This window comes from Aythya ferina (genome assembly GCF_964211825.1).
Source record: "Aythya ferina genome assembly, chromosome: Z".
Taxonomy (NCBI): Eukaryota; Metazoa; Chordata; class Aves; order Anseriformes; family Anatidae; genus Aythya; species Aythya ferina.
Genome location: NC_140299.1, coordinates 8,050,467 through 8,067,122, shown reverse-complemented (window position 1 = coordinate 8,067,122; position 16,656 = coordinate 8,050,467). Strand labels below are relative to the sequence as shown.

General features: G+C 43.6%; 1 protein-coding gene across 21 annotated transcripts in view; it reads right to left on the bottom strand.

Moving 5' to 3' along the window:
* CELF4 (CUGBP Elav-like family member 4) overlaps nucleotides 1-16,656 on the bottom strand; it is a 703,890-nt gene that overhangs the window by 96,889 nt on the left and 590,345 nt on the right. For 11 of the 21 annotated variants that reach the window (XR_014687072.1, XR_014687074.1, XR_014687075.1 and 8 more), the window contains exons 4-5: nucleotides 5,431-5,559; nucleotides 579-658 (exon numbers count right to left, since the gene is read on the bottom strand). Coding sequence is in view for 16 of the 21 variants with exons in the window: in XM_084503539.1 (XP_084359665.1) it covers nucleotides 579-658; nucleotides 5,431-5,559 (209 nt within the window). In the remaining 5 variants the exon portion in view is untranslated. The remainder of the gene's footprint in view (nucleotides 1-578; nucleotides 659-5,430; nucleotides 5,560-16,656) is intronic. The other 10 variants (XR_014687073.1, XR_014687076.1, XM_084503533.1 and 7 more) reach the window with 1 other exon arrangement.

The window sequence follows — 16,656 nt, the reverse complement described above, 5'->3', positions numbered from 1 at the left end:
GAAGTGTCTGACTTTCTCTCGAAAGCTGGATGTAAGGGGACCACATTTATGCCCAGGCAAGCACTTTAGCAGCAGAAAGGCAGTGATAGTGCACATCATGGTGTGATGTGTCTCTAGCTTGTAGTGCTACCATGTGAGCATGCTGCTTTCTGCTCAATTTTGGCAAAAAGTTCTTTATCCTTCATATAGAAGGCGGCGCTCTTTGGAGAGGGAAAACAAAAGTCTTTAGACACCAGTTTGTCTTTGATTCATTCCTCTGAAACTTAAATGTTTGAGCTCGTGGTGAATTTGACCCAGTGTTTTTGACCTCTATGAACCATGTCTTTTTTTCAGTGCATCAAAACTGCTGGTGATGGAACACAGCACCCCTTGGAGTTCTGTGCAGGTGTGATTAAATGACAGTGTGATCCTGGCCTTTCCTCCAATGAGTTAAACACACCCAAGGTCCCACATGCCTAAGTCATCCTTCCCAGAAGATGAGTAGCAAAGCATAGATAAATAACCCTTCCTTCTCCATCAGGCCACAGTGCAGCAAAGCCTGGACCGACCTTCATGTGCCATGTTACAGAGCTACTCACCGGCATTGTCTGGCTGCCATGCAAGGCATTGATAGCTGCTTGGGCCTCCGCATGTGAAGAGTATTTCACAAATGCACACCCTAGAAGAGGAAAAAGAACATTAGAAGGGTTGCAGGGGTACCAACGACAGTCTGTCTAGCTAAGTGTCCTGTCCTCAGAACTGGCAATAAAGAAACCAGTGGAGGAAGTATAGCAAATTAGTTATTCCTTCCCAAATCCCAGCCATTAAACATATCTGCATCACAAAGTCTTACACTGCCTGCAGTGGGCACTGGTGGACCCAAACTTGGCAAGTACTTTTTGAATCCACTTATCTTCTGACCTCCATAGCTTCCAATGCCAGTAGTGTGCAATTTCATAATTTATGCAGTGAAGATGATTTTCCTTTTATTAGTGTTAGACATAATGCTGAAGGCTCCTCCCTCTGGTGTTATGGGAAACAGTGAGGAGTTTTGTGAGAGTCAAGAGACAGCTGCATGTGCTTGTTACAAGCAACCAAAGGCCAGCTGTAGAGAGGCATTCTGCTTGATCCAAACACACAAGGTACCTGTCTTGAATCACTGCCTGGTACAGCTCCATTACACAGACTGCTCAGTGCTTGTCCAGGCTCCAAATATATATATAAAAAAAAAGTAAGGATGGGACAGATCTATATGTGATGACTGCCATCTTGCTACCAGTGAGATCTGAATCAGTCTTTTACAGTGACTATCATATCACAATTTGCAGAGCCAGTGCCTCTATGGGTGCTTTCCTGTGGACATCAGAGACATGCAGGCAGTGCTTCTCTGGCCTGCACTGCCACGTGAGGAATTTCACACTGCCTGAACTCTTACATAAGGTTTTAGGTCACAGAGGTGCATTTATGAATATGTGCTGGAGTGCAGAAATGATCAACACTTCAAAGGGTCACATGCACCACTAGAGTGGGGGAAAGTATTGCTAACACTCTTAGCTACAAGCAAACTGACTCAGAGAGAAGAAGAGTAATTTCCATATGCTAAGGCGGTTTTTGGAACAGATTGGAAGAGATCTGAGAAGTTCTGGCTTCTATCCCCTTCTATTACTACTAAAGACTTTTGAGCTTTTAATCAATTTGCAAAGCCCCAGTTGTTTCCCTGAAGGGGCGCAGATCACTGCGACAGGGATGCCAGCCCTAACAATGGGACAGCTGTCCTTTATTCCCTTTGTAGCATCTTCAGAAGGTCAGCACACCCTCACAGATCCATACAGTGCATGGTGGAAACTGCAGTGCTAAAACACCTCACTTGCAAGCTACAAGAATGAGCTGCAGAAGTCCCTATAATCATCCCTACAGGCTGGCAGAGGTGGAATCAAAGAAAACAATAGTAGCCCCTTCTAAAAAGAACACACACTAAAATAGCTTGCAGTTAGGAGCCCCTCACTTTGCATTCCTCCTTACCATTGTGCTCAGACTGTGTTTCAGGAAAAGCATAGCAATTGCTCCTAATAGTTGGATCTAATTTATAAGGAGCTGAGAGGAGACAGTCATGAGAAAATGAGATTGATAAACTTCAGCTGGAAACAATAGGGATCAATTATGACATAATCGCAGCCTAGCATTCCCGGGCTCCTGAGATACTGCACCTTCCTCTTCATTAATCAGAGATAATCCAGAATTAGGGTGTTTAATTATTTGCAGAGATTCTTTTGTACTTTCTGCCTCTAAAAAGAAGACGCTGATTAGCAAATATACAAAAGCTTTCCAGCTTCAGTCGCCCATTGTATTTAGAGCAGGAATTTTGGCTTCAGTGTTGCTGTCATGTTGAGGACTCTCTTCAGGTGGAATTTACCCCTGTGCTGAGGAACCTGGCGGATGAATAGAGCTGGATAAAGATGGGAATGAAGAGAGCAGGAGGAGTTTATCTTGTTTAATACCTGAGATGCTAATGAGATCCCTCCATTGCTTCTGATAAGATTTCAGGTAGAAAGACAAGTGATAACTCAGCTTTCACCTGTGTATGGTGGCAAGCCAATAGCAGAGAGCCTAACATTTTGATGCCTTTGCGTGTTCAGAGGGATGGCTTCTGAACACAACACCAAATGTGTACATAATCTTCTTTCTGCCCCTTGTCACCACAATTGAGGTGATCTCCAGGATCTCATGAGACGAGGACACGAGTCATACCACTCTTCAAAACAACAGTGTCCCCGTGACAGGAGCAGCTCTGGAGTTTGAAGGGATTTTGACACACAGAGAGATATATAACCTGTGCTGAACAGAGAGATACATGTGCTCATACGTTTTTTTCTTTCCCTATTTCAGGATTATAGAGCTGGAAGGGCTGCTCTGACTGTCTTGTCAGCTCTCCTGCAAGAATGGAGGAGACTGCAGAGTCAGAGCCTAAGGTTATGACTGCAGAGGGTATAAGACTCCTCTTGAGGGACTTCTGGTGTTGTGGGAAATCTTTGCTTTCTGAGTTGCTGAAGTAGACAACTGCAGAATTAACAAACAAACAAATCAACACCAAGAGGCTGTCCAGGCAGCTGCAATCCTGCGGGTCCTGCTGGATTACTAAATTGGATCCCGCCTCACTCTGGCTTCCTCACCTCAGTACTCCTGCACTCCTGGATGCACATGGGTGAGCTTTACCCAGAGAGATACAGGCAGGCTCATTCCTCTCTCATACCTTCCAGGACAAACAGACTCTGCACTTTCCTTAAGGCAGAGAAACGTCCTAGTCCCAGCTCTCCTGCCACCGAGTTGCATGCTCCAGTAACTGTTGTGTTTGACCCTGGGTGACTCATGCAGGAGATGGAGCCTGCATGGCTTCGGGAAAGGCTCAGATGCCTTTCCGGCTATGACAGGGCTGTGGTGCTACTCACTGAGAAGCTGGGACCTACCTCCTCCAAGCACTGCTTTCATTGAGGTATCTTGGAAGCTCACTCATCACAGGGATGCCTGGTGAGGCTTCATGTAATGGGTTTGCTAGGATTGAAGTCTATGCATTTAGTTAATCTGCCTAAAACTCAATTTAGGTGGAATTTATGCCTTATGGGTTTTACCCAAAATAAGTAGCTCACAAGCAGCATGTGTCACGTTGGTTTCTAGCAGATGGAAAACATTACAGACTGGGAATAAGTTTGTGGGAGTTGTGGCCCGCCTGACTGTCTCCTAAGATAAGGGCACTACCCTTAAGTTTTCTGCGGGATTGAATGCTCTGTGTGTGTATGTATCTGTGTGTGTGGAAATCGGGAGCTTCACATTCTCAGTAAATAGCACCTGCAAATGGAAGCTGGTAATATTAACTCCGTCAAGGCTCAGTATTGATCCTGAACATCTCAGTGAAATGCAAGCCTGAGACTGCAGCCTGCTAACACTAATAATTAAACTGGTTAGCAATATGGAGCTGCCACTCAGATTCAGACTCATAATGAAATTGTTTAAGAAAAAAAAGAGAGAGCAAGAATGAATACAAGTTTGGGGGTTGGATCTCCTTTGGAACCTGTTTCCTATAGATCTCAGACATTATTGCCTTTATTATTACTCTGTTTAGCTCCTTTGTCATAGATTTTGTTCTGTACAATTCCAGGTGGAGGCAGATAGACTTTTTTTTTTTTTTGCTTTTCCCCCATTTACTGATTTGTTCACTGAAGGGAGTGCTGAACTGCCTGCCATTTATGATGGTTGAAACTCTTCTTGGTGAATCAAACCTTTGGGTGTCATGAAACTAAAGTAGCCATAAAATCAAAGGAAGTTGCCCACAGTTTATTTTCAGCCATTTGTGTCAGGAAGACTGGGCTTTGCTGACATACATCAAAATACTGCCCTATAATGCCAGAGTGAAGTCTTTCTTGGCTAGCAGTGATTTTACAGAATAGCAGTATCTTTCTCCAGTGTATCACTGTGATTTGGATTTTTCACCTCCCTGTTGCAAAAATATGCTGGTTGATGTTGTCACATGTCAAAATATCCAGTGAGATATGAACTGCATCAGCAAGACTGGTGTCTTCCCTGGTACTGCACATTCCAGCACAGTTTATGATGTATTATATGCAGATCAATATTTAATGGACACATTATACTGTCAAGAGAAGAGGGCTTCCTATTCAAATTGAAGTTACTTTGTCTAGAAAGTGATGGGGGAAAAAAAATGACCCTTATGTTCAACAGAGAAGTCTCATTCTTCTACCTGGACTATAGAAAAGGTTTCCTTGTGCTATCCAGGTAATGAAGGATGCCAAAAAAGTGGCAGAAGGAGGTAAGACACCTAGTTTTGCAATTAGGCATTGACACGTTTCAAGCAGCAAATACCTACTGAGTGTAATATTTACATCAGATCCTGTATCCTTGAAATAATGGTCACTGGTTGGTGCATAACTATGCAAGAACCAACAACAGAAGAAGAAGACTTGGGGCTGGTGGATGAGAAATAAGCAGAGGCAGTGGTAGAGCTGGTGAGTAAGGATGTAAAACAGAAAATACAGCTTTGTTTAAGGAAAGAATAAGCCTGCTCAGTGGGGAAAGAAACTCCCAACTTTCCTAGGGCTGGTGGGGAGAGCAGATCTTGAGCAAATGTAAAGGTTTTGCATTCAGAGGGGAGGTTCTGCCCTGCAAGCAAACAGCAATAGGCAACAGCTTGCATGTGGCCAGACATAGCTTGTTGTGGAGGGGGTGTTTTTAGCTGCAATCAGCTCTTTGTTGTCATGCAAAAGAAGGCAGCAACCAGCAAAGAAATGGCCTCCTGTGGCAAACGTGACCCTTCCTAATGTAAGAGGTGCTGACCTGGCAGCCACCTAGTGACTTTGTCGTGCCAGGAAATTATATATACACTAAGACTGGGTCTAGCTCAGTGCTAAAGCCATAGTGTGCCATAAGCCATTGTCTTACCTTTGCTGTTGCCATCGGGTCCCCGAAGGATTGTGCACTCCTCAATGTTGCCAAATGCCTCGAATAGCCTGCGTACGTCATCTTCTGACTGCTGCTTATTGAGCATGCCCACAAAGAGTTTTCTGTCTTCTGGAACAAAATAAAGAGATGCTTACCATATTTCGGGAGGGATGCAAAAGCCAAGATAGCTCAGTATCACATGCAGAAGAAACAGTGATTTCATTGAGGTGACATATTTCAGAAGCTGCTAGTCATTTCAGGTGCCTTGCTCAAAACACCTTAATAACATCTGACTTTCAGTGAGTACTTGAAAATAATTTGACAATTTCAAAGAAGAAGGAAAAAAACTCCCAAACTCCAGAAATATCTAAAATGTTTTAACTGCTTCTCAAAATCTAGGCACTGAAGTCTTCCAAATCAGCTTTTTCTGATCAATTTTTGCAGTCAGCTTGCAGTAACTGAAATGACAACATTGCTCAGACTGCCACCCAAGTGAAATGTGGATAAAGATAGCATACATAAATAAAGTCCAACTGAAAAACAACATAAATTAGTAGCCCTCGCAATACTAAATAAGTTGCAGGAAAAAAAATGTTTAACATAAGCTGTTTTGAATCAGGATATAGCTGAAGCCACAGCCAGTAAATTGAGATTTGTTGTTCATACCCACTCACATACCTACAGGTTTGGATGCATTTATATATATATATATATATATATATATATATATATATATATAGTATATATGAAGTTAATTTGAAATAAACCTAAAGTTTTTGAAACATATATTGTTTCTTGAAACATAAAATTAACTTATATGAATGCTAATATCTGAGTTTTCTCAAGAAGGTGATGTTTCATGTCAAAGCAGGATGTGGTCTGCTGACAGATAACTGTATTTTGAATGAAGAGGACTATTTATACTTGGACTTACATCAAGTATGGAGAGCTTCAGTCCAGAATAAAACACCTTGAGAAAATATTTGTGAAAACAGACCAAACCAATGGCTACTGAGTTGGTAGAAAGGTCTCAGGAGGCTCTGAGGGATGCCTATAAATCAGGTTTATATTTAGAGACTACTACCATTACTCCATGAAAGAAAAAAAAAAAAAAAGAGAGAGAAATTTACATAGTTTACATCTTGTATGTAAACAGGCCATTTGCACATGATTCATAAATGTCTTATTTATCATTCATTAAACACTATGTAAATGGGTGAACCAAGATTTTTTTTTCAGAGCAGTTTACAGAGCAGATGTAACCAATTTGAATAAATATATGTAAATAAATAAATCAATATTTTGAATTTTTATTTATTTATTTTTAATGCACATATTAACCTAAAGCTGAACAAAACATTGGTTTGCAACATATCTTTTCTGGCTGACTAATTGGGTGATTTATGTCACTTTTGTTCACTGAGAAATCATTGGTGTAGACAATCTGTTCTGCTTGAACCAGTGTTTGATCAAAATTCCCCTCTCCAAGATGCACCTGCAAATTGGCAAATTACTCTATAGCCTTGGATGAGGATAATTTTTCATGCAGTTGATATCTGCTGAGGATATTAGGAGCTTTCAGTCCTGCAGTGGAGTTATCCACGTGAACCAAGAGTGCACTGCCCGCAGAAAACAAGGAGTTATGTTGCTTTCAGTTAGGCTGCTGAAATGGCAGGAAAAATAGGTTGAGGAGGGTATGTGTGCTTTTCTGATAGAAGAGAAAAACCAGGAATAACCTTCTGATAGATATGTTTAAAGCAAGAAATATGCCTACTTTATGTTGGCATTGATTAGGCAAAGAGATTCTTTGAGGTCTTTGCTGGCAACACAAAGTTGAGGCTTTAATGATGCACAAAGCCCTGACTTGTCCTGTGTATGTTGTCCCTACCTCAAGAGAAGCTGCTTTGGACATTGTAAAGATTAATTTTCAGGATGTCTTTTGTTCCTCACTTCATCCAGGAGGTAGAATGGCATTGGTGATTAAGCGGGGTGAATGGATGGTAAACCTCAAGGAACAAAATTGGGGAACCTGTATAATCACAAGATGTTTTTTCCACCAAATGTACTTGTCAGTGATTTGCCCAGTATTTTTAGAAAGGATTTGAGTAATTTCAATCCAGTAAAGGCAAAGAATGAACTAAATAGTCAAAATGCTCCCTACAGATCACATCCCTGAGGGCCTGAAGGACCTCCTTGGCTTTCCTTGGCCTGTGATGAACCAATGACATTTCTCAGTCAAGTAACCAAATGATGGGGAGCCAGGTGGGAATTTAGCTTTAGCAACATCTCTTCTGCATGACCTAACTACCATTTTCAGGGAACACTTCGTAAGTCCCAGCAGAAATCACTTTACTTGATGGCTAAGCTGATGTGCAAAAGAGACTCTCAGAGGTGAGGTATAAAGTGTCAACTGAAGCTGAATGTGTCCTGTGGGGTGTATTTTAGGATACGGAAAGACAAAGCCTTGGAGAAAGAGCTAAGTCCAAACTCCAAGGGTTGTCCAGATACCTGAGGAAAACCCACCTGCGAAGTGAGAACAGCTGTCCTAGAAGATGGGAGCAGAGGGGTGTGAGTGAGCTGGGAACACCACTGGCAAAGGGCTTTGCCAAGGGAGTTTGTGTCTAGTAAATACTTCCCGCACAGAGGAAGTGTCTGTTATATTGTACGCTATACAATTTTCCCTGTTTGAAATAAGCTGCATCAGCAAAAGCACTCCTATAGCTCTGCAACTGTATTTTCACCAGGCTTTTTGCTAATAGAAATGTATCATTAAAAAAAAAAATCACATCCCTCTGTCAGCAAAACTCTCTAGTGTGGAACTGGCCTGAAACTGCCTTGTCTGGTTTAGTTTATGCAAAGCTTAAACCAGGTATGTTAGGAAACGCTTAATTTTATATTTTATTTTATTTTACTCCCCTTTTCTATGTATTTGCAGGACACCATGAGGGGTGATGGCTATCTCCGGAGCTGGCTGGCAGGAGAAGCAGTGCTTTGTGAGCTGCCCACAAGGTGGCCATCAGACCACCATGAAAAAGCTCTGCCGAGGGCGAGGACTACCTTGCCCAGCAGCTGCTGGCCCAGCTGCTGCAGGGCAGGTGGCCCAAAGGGACCCCCCGAGGTGTCCAGCACCGCCTGGACACCACCTCCAGCCCCATCTCCTGATCAGCATCCTCTCTTCCTCCTGAAAAACCGTGCCTTGGGCCGTCAGGGGAATCATTTGTCACACCTGCCACCTCAGAAATCTACACGATCACACACTTGGCTGATAAAAAATGAGTCAGTTTAACACGCTTTTTTTTTCTCGGAGAGGTTCTTCTAACAAAGTGCTGCGTTTACCTTTCACGTCCCAGCCCTGCCAGGGTGCTCGGCAGCACGTTTTAACAGCATCCCTCGCATGCCCAGGGTGGGAAGAGAGGGGGGGAAGGGCAGCAGCTGGGCCAATTCAGCACGTTCCCAATCTTGGCTAATGAGTTTATCCCCCTAATGTGCTCGTGTGAGCCTCTCACATCCTGAGTGCCCCCGCGTGCTGCTCTGCCAGGTCCCAGACAAAACATGTTGTGGAAGAAACCTCACTAGCCTCTCTGTAAGGGCAGCCCTTTCCAGCAGCAGTCTAGGGGCTCAGTGTGGCGTTCGTGTAAGCCTCTTCTCCCTACATTTTTGTTTTCTTTCATTAGTGTTAAACCTATTATCAGTCTTTTCCAACAACCTAAATCCATCACGTTTATTTGGCCCAGGGAAATAACTGTGAATGGTTATTCCTCTGTGCAATCTTGCCCAGAAGAGCCAAAGAGACTATCATCATGAGCGACCTGATTCACCCCCATAATATTGGAAACTAAATTCATCTAATTGCCCCTTTTTGCCATAAACAAACCACAGTGACCAGAGGAGCCAGCACTCCCTGTTCCTCCCAGGAAGAGAGGCAGGGAGAGAAAGGCTTCAGCAATCGCAAGACTTCAGAGGTGTCCCCTTGGTGACATTTCCAATATTCCCCCAAAACTAGACTATGCCTTTTCCTGGCCACTCTGCTAGCCACAGGGGCTTGCTCAGATCCGGACAAACTGGCTGCAAGGCGCGGCGGTGAAGAAATGTAACTTGTCAGATAAATATACACTCTCTATAAATCTCCCCAGCTGTGTTTATACGAAGCCTCAGCACCTTCTCCAGTGCAAATAGGGGTTAAATTATTCCCTGTTCTATTTGTATTTAAATGTTATGTTTTTATGATAAGCGTAAGGCAGAGGTGTCAGACAGGCCCAGGCGAAGGAGATGGCATGCGTGAAAGGTGAAATAATAGAGCACTGCAAACCAAGTGCCGAGAGGAGATGGGAAGGGGGGACACTGGAGCGGGGGGGAGAAGGGGGAGGACGGGCACTAATTAAAGAGACAGAAGGGACAATGAGATGCAGGATGTTTGACCCTCTGCGGAGCAAAAGGACAAGAACAAGAATCACAGCAATTGTGGAGGGACTGGGGGAAAATTAGGGTCACTCTCAGAGAGACATGACACAGGTTTGTGTTTATCCAGATAGCTCTCGCTAATGTATGTGTGCACGTGGGGGTACATTTAGATAAGAGTATATAAATACACTTGTGTTCTCGTATTCCTCATGCAAAACAAAGAGGTTGAATCCCTGTATCAGGAAAGCATAAGCCAGTTTTACCATCTAGAACATCATATCCAAGGCCTTGGAAATAAAGAGGGACAGATCCACCACCTTTGTGGCCCGGGCTAATAAGGAGGGTGAACCAGAAGATCACTACGGTCCCTTCCAACCATCAAACCTCTCATTCTAAAACCTACGAGCATCCCTATTTTATCACGAGTTCATTGCTAGGGCATCACAGATGGATGGTGTGTGTGCCTCTCCATGCAAGAGTAAACCTCACATTTGTGTATTTCTGTATGGGAACACACGTCTTCTGTGGGAGCATGGTATTCACCAGAGCAGTTCTCTAATGTTACTCAATGCCTTTGGCTTTCTAAGCATCACGACCAGGTTGCTGCATGGCTTCGTTTCAGAAAGCAGATGCTAATTAATTCCATTATTTGTATAGCTAATAATTATTTGTCCCTGCTGCCGTTTCCCTCCTCCCCAAACATTGCTTGCACACACAGTGAGGGACCAGCTGCAGAGCCCTGGCCCAGGCACTGGGAAGGCCTTTGGGCTTGTCTCCTTGGCACCATGAAGGAGCAAAGGAGCAGCCTGGAGACATTTGCCATGCAGGTGTGAGTAAGAACAAAATGCCACTACATGGGACTGAGGGGCACATCAACCACAGAGGAAGCAAGAGGCAGCGTGGATCTTCCTTGCCCACTTTCCTGATCAGTCCATTGATGGACAGGGGAGAGGCAATGGCACTAAGGGTGTCCATCAGGGAGGGATGGACCACACAGCCATACACTAGGGTTGGGGATGTGCCAAATCCACAGAGGAGCTATAAACATGGGGTGTGTCAGACAATCATGGTATCCAAAGAAGGAGCTACAGAGCAGAGGGGTGAGCTGCAAGCCCTGAATGTTGTCAAAGTTTGGATTGAGGTCCGGCTGTGAACTCCAAGCTGCCGGCTCAAACAGCCAGAGTGCCCCGCCGCTCCCCTCACCCCGTGCTAATCAGGCGGATCAATAGGCTAAAAGCAGGGCATTTCCTGGGGCCTGGGCTGCACACTCCTACTGCCATTTTCACAGCAGTCCTACAGCTCCGTGATGATGATTACAGCCCTTTCCACAGGGGAAGCGATTACGAATTCTGTTGTAGCTAATTGTAAATTAGCTAATTATCTTCTCCGTGGTACCTTGCTGGAAAATACATGAACCTTGTAAAATGGAGGTGTTTCAAAAATTAGGATGGGGGAAAAAAAACAACAACAACAACAACCAAAAACCCAACCCACACTGGAAACAATAAAAAACTACTGCTACCTAACTCTGAACAATAGCAACCAAATCCTCCTTTCATCCGCACGGGCGCCTATTTCCCCCTTTCTCACTCCCCCTCCCCATCTCCAACAACACCCACAAGGGGCTAATTCTGCTGCAGGCTTTAAAATGTTTGCTGAGTTCACCTGTTCCTCGCAGCTGGGTGTTGTGGGGCATTCCTAATCACATCTTAGCAGGAGTGATTTCTTTGTGCTGATCTCTTCCCCTCCTCCCTCCCTGGTTTGGTTTTACTTAACAGATTCTTTATATCCCATACGTTAGCAGATATGATTGCACAGCTGCCGGTCTCCGACTGCTGGAGACAGAGGCTTTGAGACACCCGGGCTAGAGAGAATAACAGCTAATCTGAACAGCTGTGTGATGGGGACAAGCGCAAATGAGTATAAGCCCAGGTGTGGGAGAATAATTCTCCTGCACAAAGAAGGAAGCTTCATCCCACAGGTGCGTTACTCTCCACTGTTACATCTGAAAAACTTAGTTTGAAGGATTTCTCATGTTTAATTGCTTGGCTGCACTCTGGGCCTTGACTTGGATGTGGATCCTGCACACAAAGTGGAAGAACAGCTGTACAAGAGATGGTGTGTCTGACTCAGAGCGCTGTCTCTGACCATGGCCAACTGCAGGTATCTAGGAAAGAGCATGAGAACAAGGTAAGCAATTTTGTTAATCTCCCCAGATATTCTCCAGACTTCAGCGCTCTGCAGTTTCGGGGCTTCCAGAGTCTAAAGTGGTATTTTTGTATACAACAGCTCTCAGTGTCTTTCTCCGATGTAACTATTCCCTGGGATTTGAACCCATGCATCCAGCGCATCCTGCAGCAAGATGTTCTGCAGCTTAATCATGTGTTGTGTTATAAACTGCTTCTTTTTGTTTATGTTGAGCACGCTGCTAACTGGTTTCCACTGACAGGCCCTGCATCTTGTTTTGGGAGAGAGTGGAAATCACTCCTGATTCAGTTATGGAAGAGTGGACCCAAGAGAATATGCAAGAGCTTGGCCAAAGTTTCTGTCTGCACATTTTCAACTGGTATTTGAGACTCCTGGGTCCCATCTCAAGCTGTGATATAGATATTATGGAAAGCAAAATCACTTTTCCCTTAATGTGATTTGTTATTCCTGGCACTAGTAGGACGGAAGACCATGTAGTTACTGTTACAAAAGACTTACAATACATCTCTGCCAAGGATAAGGGCAGATGTATCTACATTCAGTGGAAATGTAGGATATAATAATCACCCAGGGAAAAAGGCAGCCTCAGTTTCCCCATCTGTAAAAAGAATAGATGGGAGTTTCCACGAGGCATAACTGGGTGTTGCTGAGGTTCTTCAGTGTTTGCCAATAGCCACAAATGCAAGCAGTTCTGGCAATAACACTGAATGGCATCTGGCCAGCTGGTGGTGAGATCTCTGTCTGAACCCTCTGGTGGTCTCTCTCACATTAAGGTGGCTGAAGCTTCCCCCAGCTCCATAGTGTGGGTAAATCAAGGCAAAGCTTAGTTCTGAATGGAAAGCCCTGCTTCTGCAAAGGACAATGGACACGCATCTTGGAGGGGTCTTCTGGGGAGAGATTTTTAAGCCCTTCAGTGGTATGATCTATGAAAACATTGTCACAGTAATTTAGGTGCATGTGTCCAAGAGAACACAGATGGTGACTGCTGTTGGCCTCATGAGTAATTGGAAAGAAATTTAACACACTGCCAACAGGTGAACCCAAAATCTAGGATTATGGTGTTAAATTAAATGTGTCGGGGCCTATTCTTTATATTGAAGGCCCTCAGCTGTACTGCTGGCCTATCCTCCTGAGTGGGGAGACCATTTTCACAGGTACTCAAAGAGCTCGTTGGTCCTCATCAGCTGCTGAACCACATCCAGAAATTGTTTGGGGAGGGCAGGGATGTGCAGAATGGAGCTGGGACAAAAAATGGAAGGAGAGGGAGAAGAAAGTTCAGACTAGGAGGATGATCACTCTCTGGGCTTTGCTGGCCTGGTTCCTGTGGCAGTACCCACTGCCTACCTGCAGAGAAGTGACATCTAAGTGTACACCTATAGGTCTGTAGCTCAGAGGAAAGCACACTCAGGCTTCCTCTGTGTAGATACAGGATAAGTTATGAACAGTACCAGGGCAACAGGCCAAGCAAACCCTGCCATGAAGAGGTAGCCCAAGCGATTCTTCTAACAGCAGAATCTCATTGCACAGCTGAGAATATTATAACCCCAAGACAAATATCAGCAGTTCTGGCTTGCTGAACAGCGCCGTCACAACTGTCCATTGCCAAGAGATGCTACTCCCTGTGCAGATCTTAAATGACAGGTTTTATGGTGTTTGATATGGAGCTGGGGAAACAACTCACAACAACTCACTTTATTAGTAGCCTTTATTTAGGAAATCTAGTGGTGAGTGCAGTCTTAGAGCTGGTGTCATGCAAAGCACAAGGACTCTGCCTGATTTGTGCCTTGCAGATCATAATTCTTACAAGTTTATTCATTATCTGAAACACTCAACTGGAATATTTCTGAGAATGATTCATGAGACAGTGTTTTTTTTTGGGAAAAGACTCAGGATTCAAAATTCGGTATTTTTAAATTTGATGTATAGCCGAAGAAACCAGTTTCTCTTTTCCTTCCCTTCACAATACAAAGAATAACTGAATTCAAATCAGCCTTCCAATAATTGGAAAAACAAAATAAACAAACAAAAAACCCACATATGTTTCCCTAACTATTAGTATCCTGTGCTTACAGTTGCAGTTTCATGGGAATAGCCCTGGCCATGAGATGGTGCACTGGAATGTTCATGGCAGAAAAGCATCTAAGGAGACCCAGCACGGAAGTGTGGATGTATGTACCTGTGCTGTATCTAAGCTTTTCAGGATTTTCCATGATTGTCTGGGCTTCCAGCTCCTGCAGATCTACAGATGCCTCCCTCACTCAGCTTGATGGATTTCCTGAAGAAGTAGGTGAAGGAGAAGACTGTCTTGTACTATCAAATGACACCTCAAACGCTGAATTACATCATGCTTTTACACTCATCTTTTAGAGACAGCTCAGATTTGAATACAACTCTTGCAGCCTTTGATTCTGGGGAATTTAACACATCTTAATTCCTATGTGTAAGGTCCCCTTCTCACTCTGTGGCAACACTGGGCTGAGGCTGAGCCTGAAGGGCTGTTTGGTTTTCACACTCATTCAGACCAAAGCTTAGAAGCTTCTTGACAAACTCCGCAGGGTCAGTGGTGTCAAGGCTGGTATGTCAGGAAAATAAGTTTCAGTTCCTAAACTCATCCCACTGGTGACCTGTTGGGGCTTTGAAACCTTTTCCAGAAGCCCAGAAGGCCGCAACATTAATCCATGATAGCACTCAAGCCTAGAGCAGCGAGGGTTGTTGGAACAGCAAAGACATGGGAGAAAGGGGGGTGGGAAGGACATATTTTCTCTTGCAGGAGCTGTGACGACATTTCAGATCAAATTAAACTTCAGTTTTTAAAGACTTCAGTGGAGGTAATTGAAACACTTCCTCACAATTGCCTGAACCTAAGCGTTATCTCTTTTCCTCTGTATATCATCCCTTTTCCCCCAAGCCTGAGACAGCCCTGCACGGCCACAGCCTCCTTAATATTAAAGACGGTGATTAAATGGGATTCACCAAAAGACAAAGGGCTGAAAACCTGCCAATTGTTAATCCCTCTTTCGCTGTGCTTAAAAATTCCATTTCCTTCATTTGAAGAAAGGTGGGGAGAGGGGGGGAGAAAAGAGAATTATACGCCTATGTCTAATTTAAATTCTGGCGTCGCGGGTCCTGTTCCCTTCTCCCTCTCTTGACGTCTGAATATATTCCTTTATTACCATTATTACAGCTTTCTGATTGCATTAAAATTCATCCACACGCTTCTCTCCACATTCCACTTTTCTTTTGCCAGTTTTTTTGCTAATTCCCTTTTTCTCTCCCCCGTTCCCTCCCCACTTTCAAATTATACAGAATGTCATTAAAGATCTCCACAAAAATGCCTCAACTCCTTTCTCTCTTGCTTTTATAAACTTGCTGGCTTCCTTCCTCTCCATCCCTTCGTCTACAAACAAAGAAAATGAAGAAGGAGAGGCAAAAGAATACAATAATAATAAAGGAATCCAAGCAGCATGTCTCATAGGTCTCAATAACACCTCTCCTACATCATTCAGCTCCGGGCCTAATGCTCACTTCAGTTATGAAGCTGTATTTCACACGGAAGTTTTGTGTATTATTTGTTTGACGCTTGTATCTGGAATCCACACCTAAAATCAGAGTAGAGTGTGCCAGGCTGCGTATGCAAGCATGGAAAGAGACAGTCCTGCCTGTGACTATAAGCAGAAAAATAGGAAGGTTTGAAATAGAAATTTAATTTCATTCTGCTTTACTGAGCAAGAGCTGAAACTCTGTCAGGATTTGCCTATGGATGTGAGCAGCAGAGCTGGGCATGGGGTGCATGTCTGTTGCAAGACTTGAACTTAAATGGGATCCACCCATTGAACCCTTTAGACATCCCACAGACTGCAAGAAAGCCTTAAAAGTGATGTTTTATCCCCCAAAGACAGACCCACACCACCTAAAAATAAGGTGGTATATCTTTCCTTAAGCCTGTCCTGCTTTATCTAGGTGGAAGTCCCACTCTGGGGATTTTGGAGATAAAAATGAAAAGGAAAATTAGTCTCTTTCCCTATAATGAATGCCACCTGCCTTACAGGCATTTAAACTACAGAGTTGGGGCATGACACAATGCCAGTGTGATCAGGTAGGGGTGACTGATCCCCCTAACCTGTCTGTGTAACCTTCCTAGCTCAGCTGGGTGGAAGAAGCTGCTGCTGTGAAACTTTCATTCATTCTCTCCAGCTCTTCCTAGGATGCTGAAGTGTGTTTTGTTTCTTTGTTTGTTTTTATTATTATTTTTTTTTGCCGTCACCCTCGATTACACTGATATAATGAAATGACTGAAACTGGATGAAAAATGGAATTTTCTTTCTATGGGAAATACTTATGTCTCAAAAAATGTGCTTCCACTTTGAATTGGAGAGGCCAAAGTTCTTGTGAAATGGAAATTCTTCAGTTGTGAAATGTTACAGGGTTTTGTCTCAGAGGAATACAAAGGCTTTGTCTTAATAACCTCAAAACATAAAATATATAAAGCAGAATGGCTGTGGTTTTCAGTCAGACAAAAGAAAGTACATTTTCACACACTATATGAATAAAGGAAAGAGTTTCTGCCATGGGATGTTGTTGAAGGCAGAAGTCATAAATTAGATCCAAAGGAACAAG